This window comes from Onychomys torridus, chromosome 20 (assembly GCF_903995425.1).
Source record: "Onychomys torridus chromosome 20, mOncTor1.1, whole genome shotgun sequence".
Lineage (NCBI taxonomy): Eukaryota > Metazoa > Chordata > Mammalia > Rodentia > Cricetidae > Onychomys > Onychomys torridus.
This window is the reverse complement of record NC_050462.1, coordinates 36,264,939-36,276,938: the sequence shown is the minus strand read 5'-3', so window position 1 is coordinate 36,276,938 and position 12,000 is coordinate 36,264,939. Positions and strand designations below refer to the sequence as shown.

Genomic DNA, 12,000 nt, shown 5'->3' with positions numbered 1-12,000 from the left:
AGGTTGTGTTTTATTGTTTCCTGAGCTTCTATTTTCTGAGTTCTTTTTTTTTTTTAAGATGCATTTAGTTGTTATATACACAGCGTTCTGCCTGCATGTACGCTTGCACACCAGCAGAGGATCCCCAGAAGAGCAGCCAGTGCTCTTAACCGCTGAGCCACCTGTCCAGCCCCCTGTCCAGCCCCTGAGTTGTTGTTGTTCTTCTTCTTCTTTTTTCCCCCGTTTTTCTGAGACAGGGTTTCTCTGTGTAGCTTTGCGCCTTCCCTGGATCTTGCGCTGTAGCCCAGGCTGGCCTCGAACTCACAGAGATCCGCCTGCCTCCGCTCCCGAGTGCTGGGATTAAAGGCGTGCGCCACCACCGCCCGGCGAATTCCTCTTTAAACGTTTGCTTTAACCTGTCTTTCCTAGTAACGGCTTTTGGAAAGTGCGTGGTGAGTTTCAATTGATTTTCTACCACTCTACAACTCCTGGACCGGATCTCTCTTGGCATGGCCGGGCGCAGCCCTGCGCGTGCGCCGTGTGCGCCTGAGGCCGTCGCGCATGCGCACGCGCCGCGGTCTCCCCCCCGCCCCGCTCCTTCCGCTCCGCTCTCCCACCGCGGGGCTGAATGGCCGACCCCGACGCCGCGTGCCCAAGTGACTCGCCCTGCTCCAGCCTGAAACCCTGGGCCCGGGCTCCCGCGGGAGGAGAGGGCCTGTGAGGGGAGCGGCGACCCCGCCGGCCTGAGCTCTTTCCCTGGCGGCCGCGGCTCCTTCCCTGGGACAATATGTTCAAGAGAATGGCGGAATTTGGGCCTGACTCCGGCGGGAGAGTGAAGGTCAGTGCGCAGGCGCGGTGCGTTGGCGGCGGGGTCCCTCGCGCTCCCATCCGGCTGGCCCCGCGCCGCTCGGTGCTCATTGGCTTCCAGTCCCCCTCGTCACCTCCTATAAACAAAGGTTCCGGGGTTGGCTTGGACAGTCTGTGGCGCTGACGGAGGTGGTAACTGCCGAGCCTTGGGTAGAGTCGCCCAGGGTCGTCATTCCCGAAGTCATCAAAGGAGCACTTAGCTGCCGTCGTGTTTAGTGAACGGGTGTCTCCCACACAGTGTTGGAGATTGTGACATTTAATTCCCACACGTTTATTTTAGCATCGTACGTGTATGATTGATAGTGGGTAGAGGTTCTCTGATGTCACCGTGTGTGTGTGCGGGGGGGGGGGGTTTGGGGGGTCCTTAGTGTCAGTCTCGGGACCTCCAGCTCGCGCTGCGGGCGTCTTTGCCCGGTGTACCATCTCTCCAGCTCGCACCCTCCCATCTTACTACAACCCTTGGTTCATTTTTAAGACAGGATCAGCTGGCTCCTGATGCGCCTCCCCCTTTAACTCCTACTTACAAATCCATCACGGCAATTATTTTTCTCAAAAGAAATTACTTTTACACCATCTACTTAGGTTTTTTTTTTTAATCTTTATCAGCTTCCTATTATTTTTAGATTACCTTAATCATAGTGTCTATGCATCCATAGCTGTTTTAATATTGAATGTAAAGTGAGAATTTCTCACCGGTCTTAAAGCCACTGGAATGGAATAGGAGGAAGGAAGAAATGCCAGATTATGTTCATGTCAGCATAAGAGGCTTCATAGAAGTGTACATTTGCCTAACCTTTCGGTAACGATTTGAGCCAATTTTGAAGTGATACAGAGCAAAGGGTTAATGTGAAAACTTTTCTCTACTTTGTGCATGTTAGGTTCTGGAAGTTTCTAATGTTAGTCCAGGATAACTTGAGAAAGTTAAGCCTGCGGTCCTCAAACACCAAGAGTAGTCATGCACAGCTTTAAAATTGGAGACTTGTTTCTCTTTGCTGATTACTGTGTGCTCCTAGGGTTCTTTTTTTCCAATATAGATAAATCTCCACCAGGAGCTTTATGTCCGGTCAGGAGTGAGCCCCTTTCCATTACTGACAAATTGACAGTTCCTTGCACCACCATACTAGCTGTGTATTGTTTGCTTACCGGATCTGCACCCTTGTCCTACTCAGTGCAACGAGGCCTGAACCCGAGGCCGCGTCTGTGGTGGTCACTGTGCTGCCTGTCAGTAGTAGTTCTTGCCATGGTCTGGCTCACATAAAAGCTGCTTGCCTTCTCTTGAATTCACTTTAGAACACTTCCATTATGTTTGTGTGGGTATATGCTTGCAACAGCTTGGGTGCAGAGGGCAGCGGATAGTTTTCAGGAGTCCTGGGGACCACACTCTGGTCATCAGGCACAGTACCAGGAACCTTCGTCCACTGAGTCATCTCACTGACCCCAGAATTAACTGTCGACGTACAGGTTTGATTCAGTTACCTGCCTGACTGGCTTCCTTTTTCCTCTTTCTTTACTGTTTAGTACTCTGACCTGCTCTTTGTCCTTTGGAGATTTCTGTTACTGGACAGTTACTCTCAGATCTGTGTGCAAAACTTGGTATTTTTAATACCAGTTTTCCATCATAACCTAGCTGTACAGCCTTTACCCCAATCAGAAGTGATGGAAATGCCTAGACCTGAGCACAGCTGTAGCAGATGTCCTGCTGGTCATCAGCTACCGTGCTTCAAGCATCCAGGTGCCACTTTACGATTTTTGCCGTATTTGTGTCCATTAATATTTATTGTAACATTTATACTTAATTCCATTTTTCAAGTCTCTTCCTAAGCATTTTGGAACTGAGAGTTCGACTTTCTAGTTGTAGCTGTGTCTTGGGTAAGGTGTATTGTGTCTTGGGTAAGGTGTATTAAACGCATTGTGTTGGTTAGCTTCCCACTGCTGTAATAAAACGCCAGACAGGAACCATTTTTAAAGGAGAACAGTTCATTTAGGCTCTAGGCTTCAGAGGTATGGTAATCCAGACACCCAAGTTTGTGCAGCCTCTCACCACAGAAGCCAGTGAACAGAAACGGGAATTGGATCCCTAAGTGTGTTTTATTCAGAGAGCCAGCAGTTGGTGTCTGCTGGTATCAACCTTGTCCTCTTCTAGGAGACTTAGCCAACCATCAGAACAAACCAACCATCAGCAATGCACATACTAAGCATTTAGTAACATGTGCAGATTCCTTTCTATTTCATAGAATACAAATGTGTCTATGACACAGAGTAAAAACGCCCTCGTTTGTCTCCACTGTCCTCTGTCTGTTTCTACCTGTGGTCCTTTAGCCAGTTACAGGCTTGAGGCGTGTGACTGAGCATCATGGCAGGGAGCACATGGCAGAGCACAGCTGCTTATCTCTGTAGCTGGGGACGGGATGGAGGAGCCAAGAATAAGATAGACCTTTTAGAGACCCAACCCAAGTGGCCTGCTTGCTCCCACAGGGCCCACCTCCTAGTAGGGCATTCAACTGTGAACTCCTCGTGTACTAATTCATGGACAAGTTAGTGCCTTCATATCCGAATTATAATGCACATAATGATGACAATGGAAAATGTTTGCCCAAAAGTTCTCTCATAGGTTGTCCTTGGTTTCTGTGCTGTGCTTTGGTAAAGACTGCCATAGATTCATTGAAAAGACCTTGACCTGCAAGTGACGCCAGTCAAATTAGCAATTGTATTCTGTATCCCAGCTTCTAGGTCTGTAGTTAGAGTTTTCCTGCCTGGCCCAGTCAGGACAAATCTCTCTTACCCGCCAGTCCCACAGTCGCTCAGACCCAACCAGGAAAGCACACAGAAACTTACATTGTTTAGAAACTGTATGGCCGTGGCAGGCTGCTTGTTATCTACTTCTTCTATCTTAAATTAACCCATTTCTGTTAGTCTATACTTTGCCACATGGCTTGTGGCTTACCAGTGTCTTTATATGTTGCTTCTCATGGCGGCGGCTGGCGGTGTCTCTCCCCAGCCTTCTACTTCCCAGAATTCTCTTCTCTCTTGTCCCGCCTATACTTCCTGCCTGACCACTGGCCAATCAGAACTTTATTTACATAGAGCGATATCCACAGCATAGGTCTGTGAAGGCTTTTTGTTTTTCTTTAGTCAAATACACATGTGCCTTACATGGTGATTTAGATGGGAACATTGACGCCATCTTTCAAGCCATGGGACAGCTCAGCAGGTCGAGGCACTTGCCGCCAAACTGATGATCTGAGTTCAGGCCCCAGGACCTACGTGGTAGAAGGAAGAGAATCTCTACAGCAGATCACCCCTGCTCCACATGTACTGCACCCAGATGTGCACCCAGATGCACACAATCACTAACATTTCAAGTAGGGAGCACTGTGAGCTGCCGTGTGGGTGCTGGAACTGAACCAATCCTCTGCAAGAGCAGCAAGTTTGTCAGCTGATGGGAAGGTTGTGATTAATTTCTTACTTGGTTCTTGTGTTAACATGAAATGAGTGTGAAAATGGGTTGAGGAGGTGCCTGTTCTAACTAAACCCTTAAGTACTTAGACGCTGTCCCTAAAACAAGCTGCGGGTGCTCACGCTCTTCAGGTGATGGTAAAATAGTTACTGGTTTTAAACTTGCTTTTCTTTTAGGGGGTTACCATCGTTAAGCCAATAGTTTATGGTAATGTTGCCCGATATTTTGGGAAGAAAAGAGAAGAAGATGGGCACACCCACCAGTGGACAGTGTATGTAAAACCATACAGAAATGAGGTATGCGATGTTTTTTTTCTGTGGCTGTTTTTTGAAGTACAGTTTGTTTACATGACAGCAAATTATAAAATTCTGTGTAGTAACTTTCCAAGAATGAAGTGGGCCCATTATAGAATTCCCGCCCCTACCCCCATCTGAAAAAATCAAATCAAATCAAAATTCTTATCTTCGTGTAATGAGTGGAAACAGTTTTTCCAAAGTGTCTTCTGATTAAGATAAGGGGCTGGAGAGATGACCCAGCAGTTGAGAGCAAATAACGCTCATGCAAAGGAGTTGAGTTTGGTCCCAGCACCCGCCCAGGGCAGCTCACACGTGCCCGTAATTGCAGCCCCAGGAAGTCCAGAGCCTCTGGCCTCCTTGGGCATCTACATGCACATTCTCATACATGTTCATGCTCACACACACATGTACACACATCCACTCACACATGCACACATGTGAACACTGGCTTTTGTTTTGTTTGCTGTGTTGGGAGAAGAAACCAAGCATGCTTCCTGAACTACATCCCTGCCTTTTTGGAACATTTCATTCTGAAGTGGGGTCTAGCCAAGTTGCCCGGGCCCCCCTCGACCTTAGTCGTCCTTCCTTAGCTAGGATTACAGCTCACTATGCCAGCTAACCCCTGTTTTGTTTGAATTATGTTCTGTAAACTTCGAAGGGAAGTATGTTTTATAAAGTTGTGTGTATATGCTAAGTGTGTTTCCACTAGAGAACTAATTTCCCTCTATTTTAGGATATGTCAGCATATGTGAAGAAAATCCAGTTTAAATTACATGAAAGCTATGGCAACCCTTTAAGAGGTGTGTTCCAGTTCTTCGTTCATCGTATACATGATTATAAAAGGAGCAAGAACCAAATTGGTCATTTACGGTTGTTTCTCTTTCTTCCCCCTCTAGTCGTTACCAAGCCTCCCTATGAAATCACTGAAACCGGATGGGGTGAATTTGAAATCATCATCAAAATATTCTTCATTGACCCTAACGAAAGACCCGTGAGTAACGTTAACCCTTGCCTGTAGAAAACAGGACATTTAGTGAATGAGCACGTGGAATACTTACTGAGAAGCTGCTGTTTGCACAGATGATCTCCGTGTACCTTAAGTCCTAGGGATCCTGCCACAAGTTAAAATTTCCCTTGTTATTTAGGCTCTTTCTGTTTAGAAAGAAACTGAAATTGTTAGAAGGGGTGGGGAAGGGGGTGGCGCTAAGTCCTAGCAAAGCTGCAAGTGAACAGTTCTTACAACCCTAGCGGCTCAGGCCAGCCTGGGCCACAGACTAAGACCCTATAACAGAAACAGAAAGATGGAAGAATTAAAAATGGGCGTGGTGGGAAACCCCAGCAAATCCAGCACTCGGGAGGTACACACAGGAGTTAAAGGTTATCTGCTGCTCCACATTGACTTGTTGGCTGGCCTACAGGTGGCTTCTCATGAAAACAATAACGGAAAATTCATGGGGCAGTGGTGGTGGGCGTGCAAGCACACACACACACACACACACACACACACACACACACACCTTTAATTCCAGGCAGAGACAGGCAGATCTCTGAGTTCAAGGCCAACCTAGTCTACAGAGTTGAGTTCCAGGACAGCCAGGACTGTTATACAGAGAAACCTTGTCTCCAAACACCAGAAAATCCTACCTACCTGAAACCAATTCGGGAGTCAGAGTCAGCCAGGCCCAATGGGATGTGGGCCCTTCTGGATGTATAGAGCATCTTCCCTGTGGATGTAGACCCCCTCAGGCCTTGTTCGTTGTCTGTCATAACATCACCTTCAATGTCATCTCTGTCTTGGTATCCAGCAAAAAAGGAAGGTCAGTAGGCCCAGCCACCCCATGGCCTTCTCTCTTTTTTTTTTTTTTCCAAAAACAAATTGTTACATTTATTTGTTTGTATGTGTGGTGTGCTCACACGGTTTCCAACCCTGGGTTCTCAGATTGTAGAGTCTCTGTAACATGTTGTCCGTCCCAGAAATGATCAAATACAACTTTAATGTGGCCCACGTAACTCATATTCTCATTTAAGATGGTCTGCTGTTGTTTTAGTAATCCTCTGGGGATTTGCCTTCTCCTTTTCTCCATCCCACCCCAAGCCAGGATAGAACCCAGAGCCTTGTACTACTAAGCTGTGGTCTGAACCTGGAAAGCGCCCTTTGAAGGTAGCGTGTTTCCACTGGCTAAATCCCATGCAGAGAAGGCAGACGTCCGTAGGTTGATTTCGTTTGTTTAAACTTAGCGGCAAATATCTGTTCATTTTCCTCTTCAGAGTACACATCCTATTTTGTGATTGTTTGGAAGCATACTGTTTCCTTACAGTGATGTGAGCTAGCCTTGTGGGGAGTTGTGTGGCCTCTGGATTGGTGTGAACGATTCACCACAGCTGTGCAGCTTTGCCAGCCCTTCTGTTTGGAGGAGAAGGCTTCAGCACACAGCTTCTCCCGAGGCCCCAGTGCACCTGAGCTCACAGGCAGGGTACCCTTGGCAGAGGAGTCGCCTGCCAACTGTTGTTAATGCCCCTAGTGGAGGATCTCGCTCCCACTGGAGATTCAGTATTGGTTATTTCTTTAGAAAACTACCTCCCCGCCTCCCACAGTCTCATCCTGCAACCAGGCTGCTGACGTAGAACTCAGGAACACTCCAGCCCGGCCTCCCAAATGCTGGGATAACAGGCATTGTCCACCATACCCAGTGGCAAATCCTTGTTCTCAAGTCTGTTTGTAAACATTAATATTCACAAAGAACGATTAAAATCCCCATAGCTTTCTGTGTGTTGGTTGGGATAGTTACTCTCTAGAGATGCTTGTGTAGACCCCACCTCCCCTCTGAAATGTGGACAGACTACAGTATACCTGGTGGAGAATAAAGGACAGGAAGTTGGGGTGATTTGCCCCCTAAGTTACAACTGAAGCAAGATGGGGAATTTGCTGTATTTATTAATCCCATCCTATAATTCAGCTAAAGAAACGACTGTGTCAGCCAGGCCTGGTGGCACATGCTTGCAATCCCAGCATTGAGAAGTGAGGCGGGAGATAGGAAGGAGTTCACGGCCTACCTTCTGCTGCTGCAGAGCGAGTTTGAGGCCAGCCTGAGGGTCTCAAAAGTCCCGGGGGGGGGGGGGGACTGACTTGACCATAGGGTGTTTCCTGGCGCCGATGGGACCGCCGACCAGATGACATCTGTCTCTGACTCACAGGTGACCCTGTATCACTTACTAAAGCTCTTCCAGTCGGACACCAATGCAATGCTGGGGAAAAAGACGGTGGTGTCGGAATTCTACGATGAAATGGTAAGACTTCATAAGAGGGGGCTTTTTCAAACATTCAGTTACGGTGTGGGGGTCAAAGTCCAGCTTTGGGAAGGTGGTTCTCTCCTTTCAGGGACTGAACTCAGGTCACGAGGCCTGGCAGCTTTACCTGCCGAGCATTCTCACTGCTCTTACAGTGAGTTTTAAAAGCACTTAAGCCAGGTGGTGGTGGCGCACACCTGTAATCCCAGCACTCGGGAGGCAGAGGCAGGTGGATCTCTGTGAGTTCGAGGCCAGCCTGGTCTACAAAGCAAGTTCCAGGACAGGCACCAAAGATACAGAGAACCGTGTTGGGGGCGGGGTTGGGGGGAAGCACTTAAGTTGGAGACCCTTGGAGTTACTGGGCTTTTTTCTCATTTTATCCCTCAAGATATTTCAAGACCCAACAGCAATGATGCAGCAGCTGTTAACAACATCTCGTCAGCTGACATTAGGAGCCTATAAACACGAGACAGAGTGTAAGTGCCTCCAAGTGTTGTAAGTGCCTCCAAGTGTCGTAAGTGCGGGAACTGTTATTAGTGACTTTTTTTAAAAGGTAAATTCCTTAGGAGTTAATAGAACAAGCGACGTGTTACCATAGATGACATTACTGAGCTAATAAAGGAGAGCGGTCACTAAGTGCCTGTACATTTCTAGGTGACAGATGCGCTCTTAATCCTCAAGCCTGTGAGAAATGTCTAGGGTTAGCTGTCACATGGTAGAAGAAATGAAGGGAGATTTAGAAATAGCTGGACTTACCTCATAGGGAGTGAGGATGTGTTTGAACTCAAGTCTTTGTGATTTCAAAGTTAAGTGTTTTTCACTGTACCACCTCCCTGCCCATTAGTGAATCATGTTTGTGAGAACAGCTGTATTTTGTGAGCAGCAGTTACCTAAGGCTTCCACAAGATGGAGACATTGGCTGCAAGCAGGAGATTTTAATTCATCAAGACAGACCATACTAGCCAACTAGCATATGTAAGTGGCTGTATCTCATTTTGTACTTAAGACATTTTTAATGTATCCAGCTAAAATTTTTGCTTTTGCATTCCTGGGGGTTAAATCCAGGACGTCACCTAATCATAGTCTGCCTCAAGCTGCATCACCAGCCTCTGGACATTTTTAAATACTAACATTCTTTTGCCAACATAAATAGTTGTAATAATAGTTGATAAAGTGTTTTACATATCACACAGTGTTCTAGGGACTTTCTACACATTGGTTCATTTAAGATCTTCTGAACAGGGCTGGGGAGGTGGCTTGGTTGGTGAGGTACTTGTGCACAAACAAGGACCTGAGTTTGGATCCCAGCACCTCTGTAAAAAATTGCATATGGTGTCTACAGTCTGTGTGCCTACTATCGGTGAAACTATTAAGACCACTCCACGTAGTTAAAAGGGAGGTTTATTTTGTGGGGTAACGTACAAGTAAAGGGATAGGTAGATTATAGGGTCTGGCAAAGGTATGGCGCAGTCCGGCGGTGTTCTCTGAAGAACTCTGCTCCGTCTACCTCCAGTGTCCAGGGTCCGGGAACCAAAGAGATCCCTGGCATCTCCATCCTGCATCTTCAGCGTCCTCCCTCAGCCCCGCCTTGTGGGCGTGACCCTTACCGAAGCCTCAGTGGGGGTTGGAACTTCCAGGCCAAGGCTGGAATGGCTACCCACTACATCCTACAGTCCGAGAGCAAGTGATGCAGAGATGGGACGTTCACTAGGGCTTGCTGGCCAGCTGTTCTTGCCAATCAGTGAGCTCCAGGTTCAGTGAGAGTCCTTGTCTCAAAACAGTGAGGTGGAGAGCAATGCAAGAGGACTCCTGAAGCTGATCTCTGGCCTGCACTCACCACACACACCACACACACAGTCTTCTCAACAAATAACGAGGTCTAGGCCATTATAATTTATGTCACTTGTGAGGAAGTGAATGTAGAAATGTGTCATGGCTAGCAGAGCTAGATTTCAAATTCAAATAGTTTTTGTTTTGTTTTTCTGGAAAAAAAAAAAAAAGCTAGAGGCTTATTTTGGTGGTATGATTTTGCTATGTAAATTGCTCCTGTGCATTAGCTAAGAATAGTTTGGGTTCACTGGCATTTCTTGGGTTTGTATGTCCTTTAGTCTAAAGTAGTACGTATCTAGAGAAAAACAGAGAAATGATGTCTCAAAGCCTTAGCTGCGAGTAGCTACAGTTTCATTTTCCAGAAAACAACCTGGATCCTCTGTTGGGAGTCTAGACTCCCTTCCCTCTCAACCCACCTCGTTCCATGTTCTGTATCTTAAATTGTCCACCTCTCGGCCTGGAAACAGAGGCATTAGGAAGCGCCGTTTGCTCTCCTGTGGGGCATCGTAACATAAGAAGGAGGAAGTCTCAGCTCAAGTGTTTTTCTTTAGTTGCAGAACTTGAAGTGAAAACCAGAGAAAAATTAGAAGCTGCCAAGAAAAAAACAAGCTTTGAAATTGCAGAGCTTAAGGAAAGATTAAAAGCAAGTCGTGAAACTATAAATTGTTTAAAAAATGAAATCAGAAAACTTGAAGAAGATGATCAGACAAAAGACATCTAGGCGGCTGGTGGTGAGTTTAGCCGGAAGCGGGGCTCTGCAGGACGGACTTGGTGCAGAGGCTGCTGTGGTGTCCCCAGGAGGAGCAGACGCTGCTGTGGTGTCCCCAGGAGGAGCTGTGTGCCATGAGTTTGCCAGTGTGGCTTTCTCAGCAGTGAAGTCCCCGTACTCAGACTGCTCAAGCCCCTTCCCTGGGAATCCATCTGTGTTCTAAGAGCTGATGTGTATAGCACTCCGTGATGTTAAGCACAACTTTTAAAGTTTGGTTTTGTTTTTAAATTGGACTATATGTGTAGTTTATTTTCCTTTAGGCAGGCATCAGAATTTTGTTATAAAGTCTAACTTGTATAGTTTATACTTCTCTACCAGGCAAAATTAGTGTGTGTTTTAGTACTAGGTGGAATTATTGTGTGTATTTAATTCTTGGGATTCTTACCGGCCCCATTCTGCCTCTTTTGTATATGATCTATCTGGTAAGTATTCAATAAATGTAGTTTACTGCTCTATGTCTGCCTCCTGTGACTTCTCCAGTCACTTTTCCACCTTGTAATTTAAATAAATATTTGGGTGTTTGGTTTGGTTTGGTTTGAGAAGTTCATACAATGCATGTTGATCATATTCACCCTCAGCTCCTCCCAGATCCACCCTGACCTCCCTATTTCCCTCCCCCGCCAGCTTCATGTCCTCTTTTTCATTTGGACTTTAACCCATCAACCCCAGTTTGTGCTCTCCATATACTTCTGGGAATGGAATCCTGACATCCTTAAAGAAAATAGACTCCCTCTCCCTGAAGCCATCATCTGTCTACTCAGTCAGGGGTGGTGACTCATGGGGACATTTCCTCCTAATACCTAGACCTAATATAAGAGTTCACAGAAGTGGCCCGGAAGTGATGTGTGTGAGAGACTGAAGAGCCAGGCCCTTTCCTGATTATCAGGGTAAGCTCTGTGTTTCTCAGTGCGTCATGGTGAACTGGAATGAACCACCATGATCCTAACCTAAAAACGGGTGGTTCAAGTCTGGGCATGTTTTGTTTTGAGACAGGGTCTCAGTATGTAGGCCTGGATGACTTTGAACCCACAGATGTGCCTGCCTCAGTCCTTCAAATTCTGGGGTGAAAGGCTTGTACCACAAAAGTGTTACAACTCAGTAATAGTTGGCTCCATTGAAAACTGGGCAAGCTGGTTCAGAGTGCTCTGAAGAAAAGGAAGGGAGTGGCGGGCCAGAGGTACCTCTAAAATTCCACTCGAGGGGCCCAGAGAGGCAGCTCAGTGGTCAAGAACACTTGTTACTCTTGCAAAGGACCCGGGTTTAGTCCCCAGCATCCATAGGGTGACTCACAACCAATCGTAACTCCAGTTCCAGGAGTTCCAACACCCTCTTCTGACCTTCACAGGCATGTGTACCAGGCATGCATGTGGTACAAAAACATACATGAGTCCAAAACACTCATCCACAGAAATCTTTATTTTTTTAAAGTTTATTTATTTATTATGTATACAGGGTTCTGTCTGCACGTATGCTTGCAGGCCAGAAGAGGGCGCCAGATCTCATCACAGATGTGA

The 12,000-nt window shown here is 46.7% G+C and overlaps 1 protein-coding gene across 1 annotated transcript; it reads left to right on the top strand.

Annotated features, from left to right (window-relative positions):
- Nucleotides 1-543: 543 nt before the first annotated feature.
- On the top strand, nucleotides 544-11,014 carry Yeats4 (YEATS domain containing 4). Its single transcript, XM_036170176.1, has 7 exons — nucleotides 544-817; nucleotides 4,480-4,599; nucleotides 5,333-5,399; nucleotides 5,496-5,590; nucleotides 7,795-7,887; nucleotides 8,276-8,363; nucleotides 10,269-11,014. Exons 1-7 carry the CDS (start codon nucleotides 767-769, stop codon nucleotides 10,436-10,438), a joined length of 684 nt encoding a protein of 227 aa, XP_036026069.1. The 5' UTR covers nucleotides 544-766; the 3' UTR covers nucleotides 10,439-11,014.
- The last annotated feature ends 986 nt before the right edge of the window (nucleotides 11,015-12,000 follow it).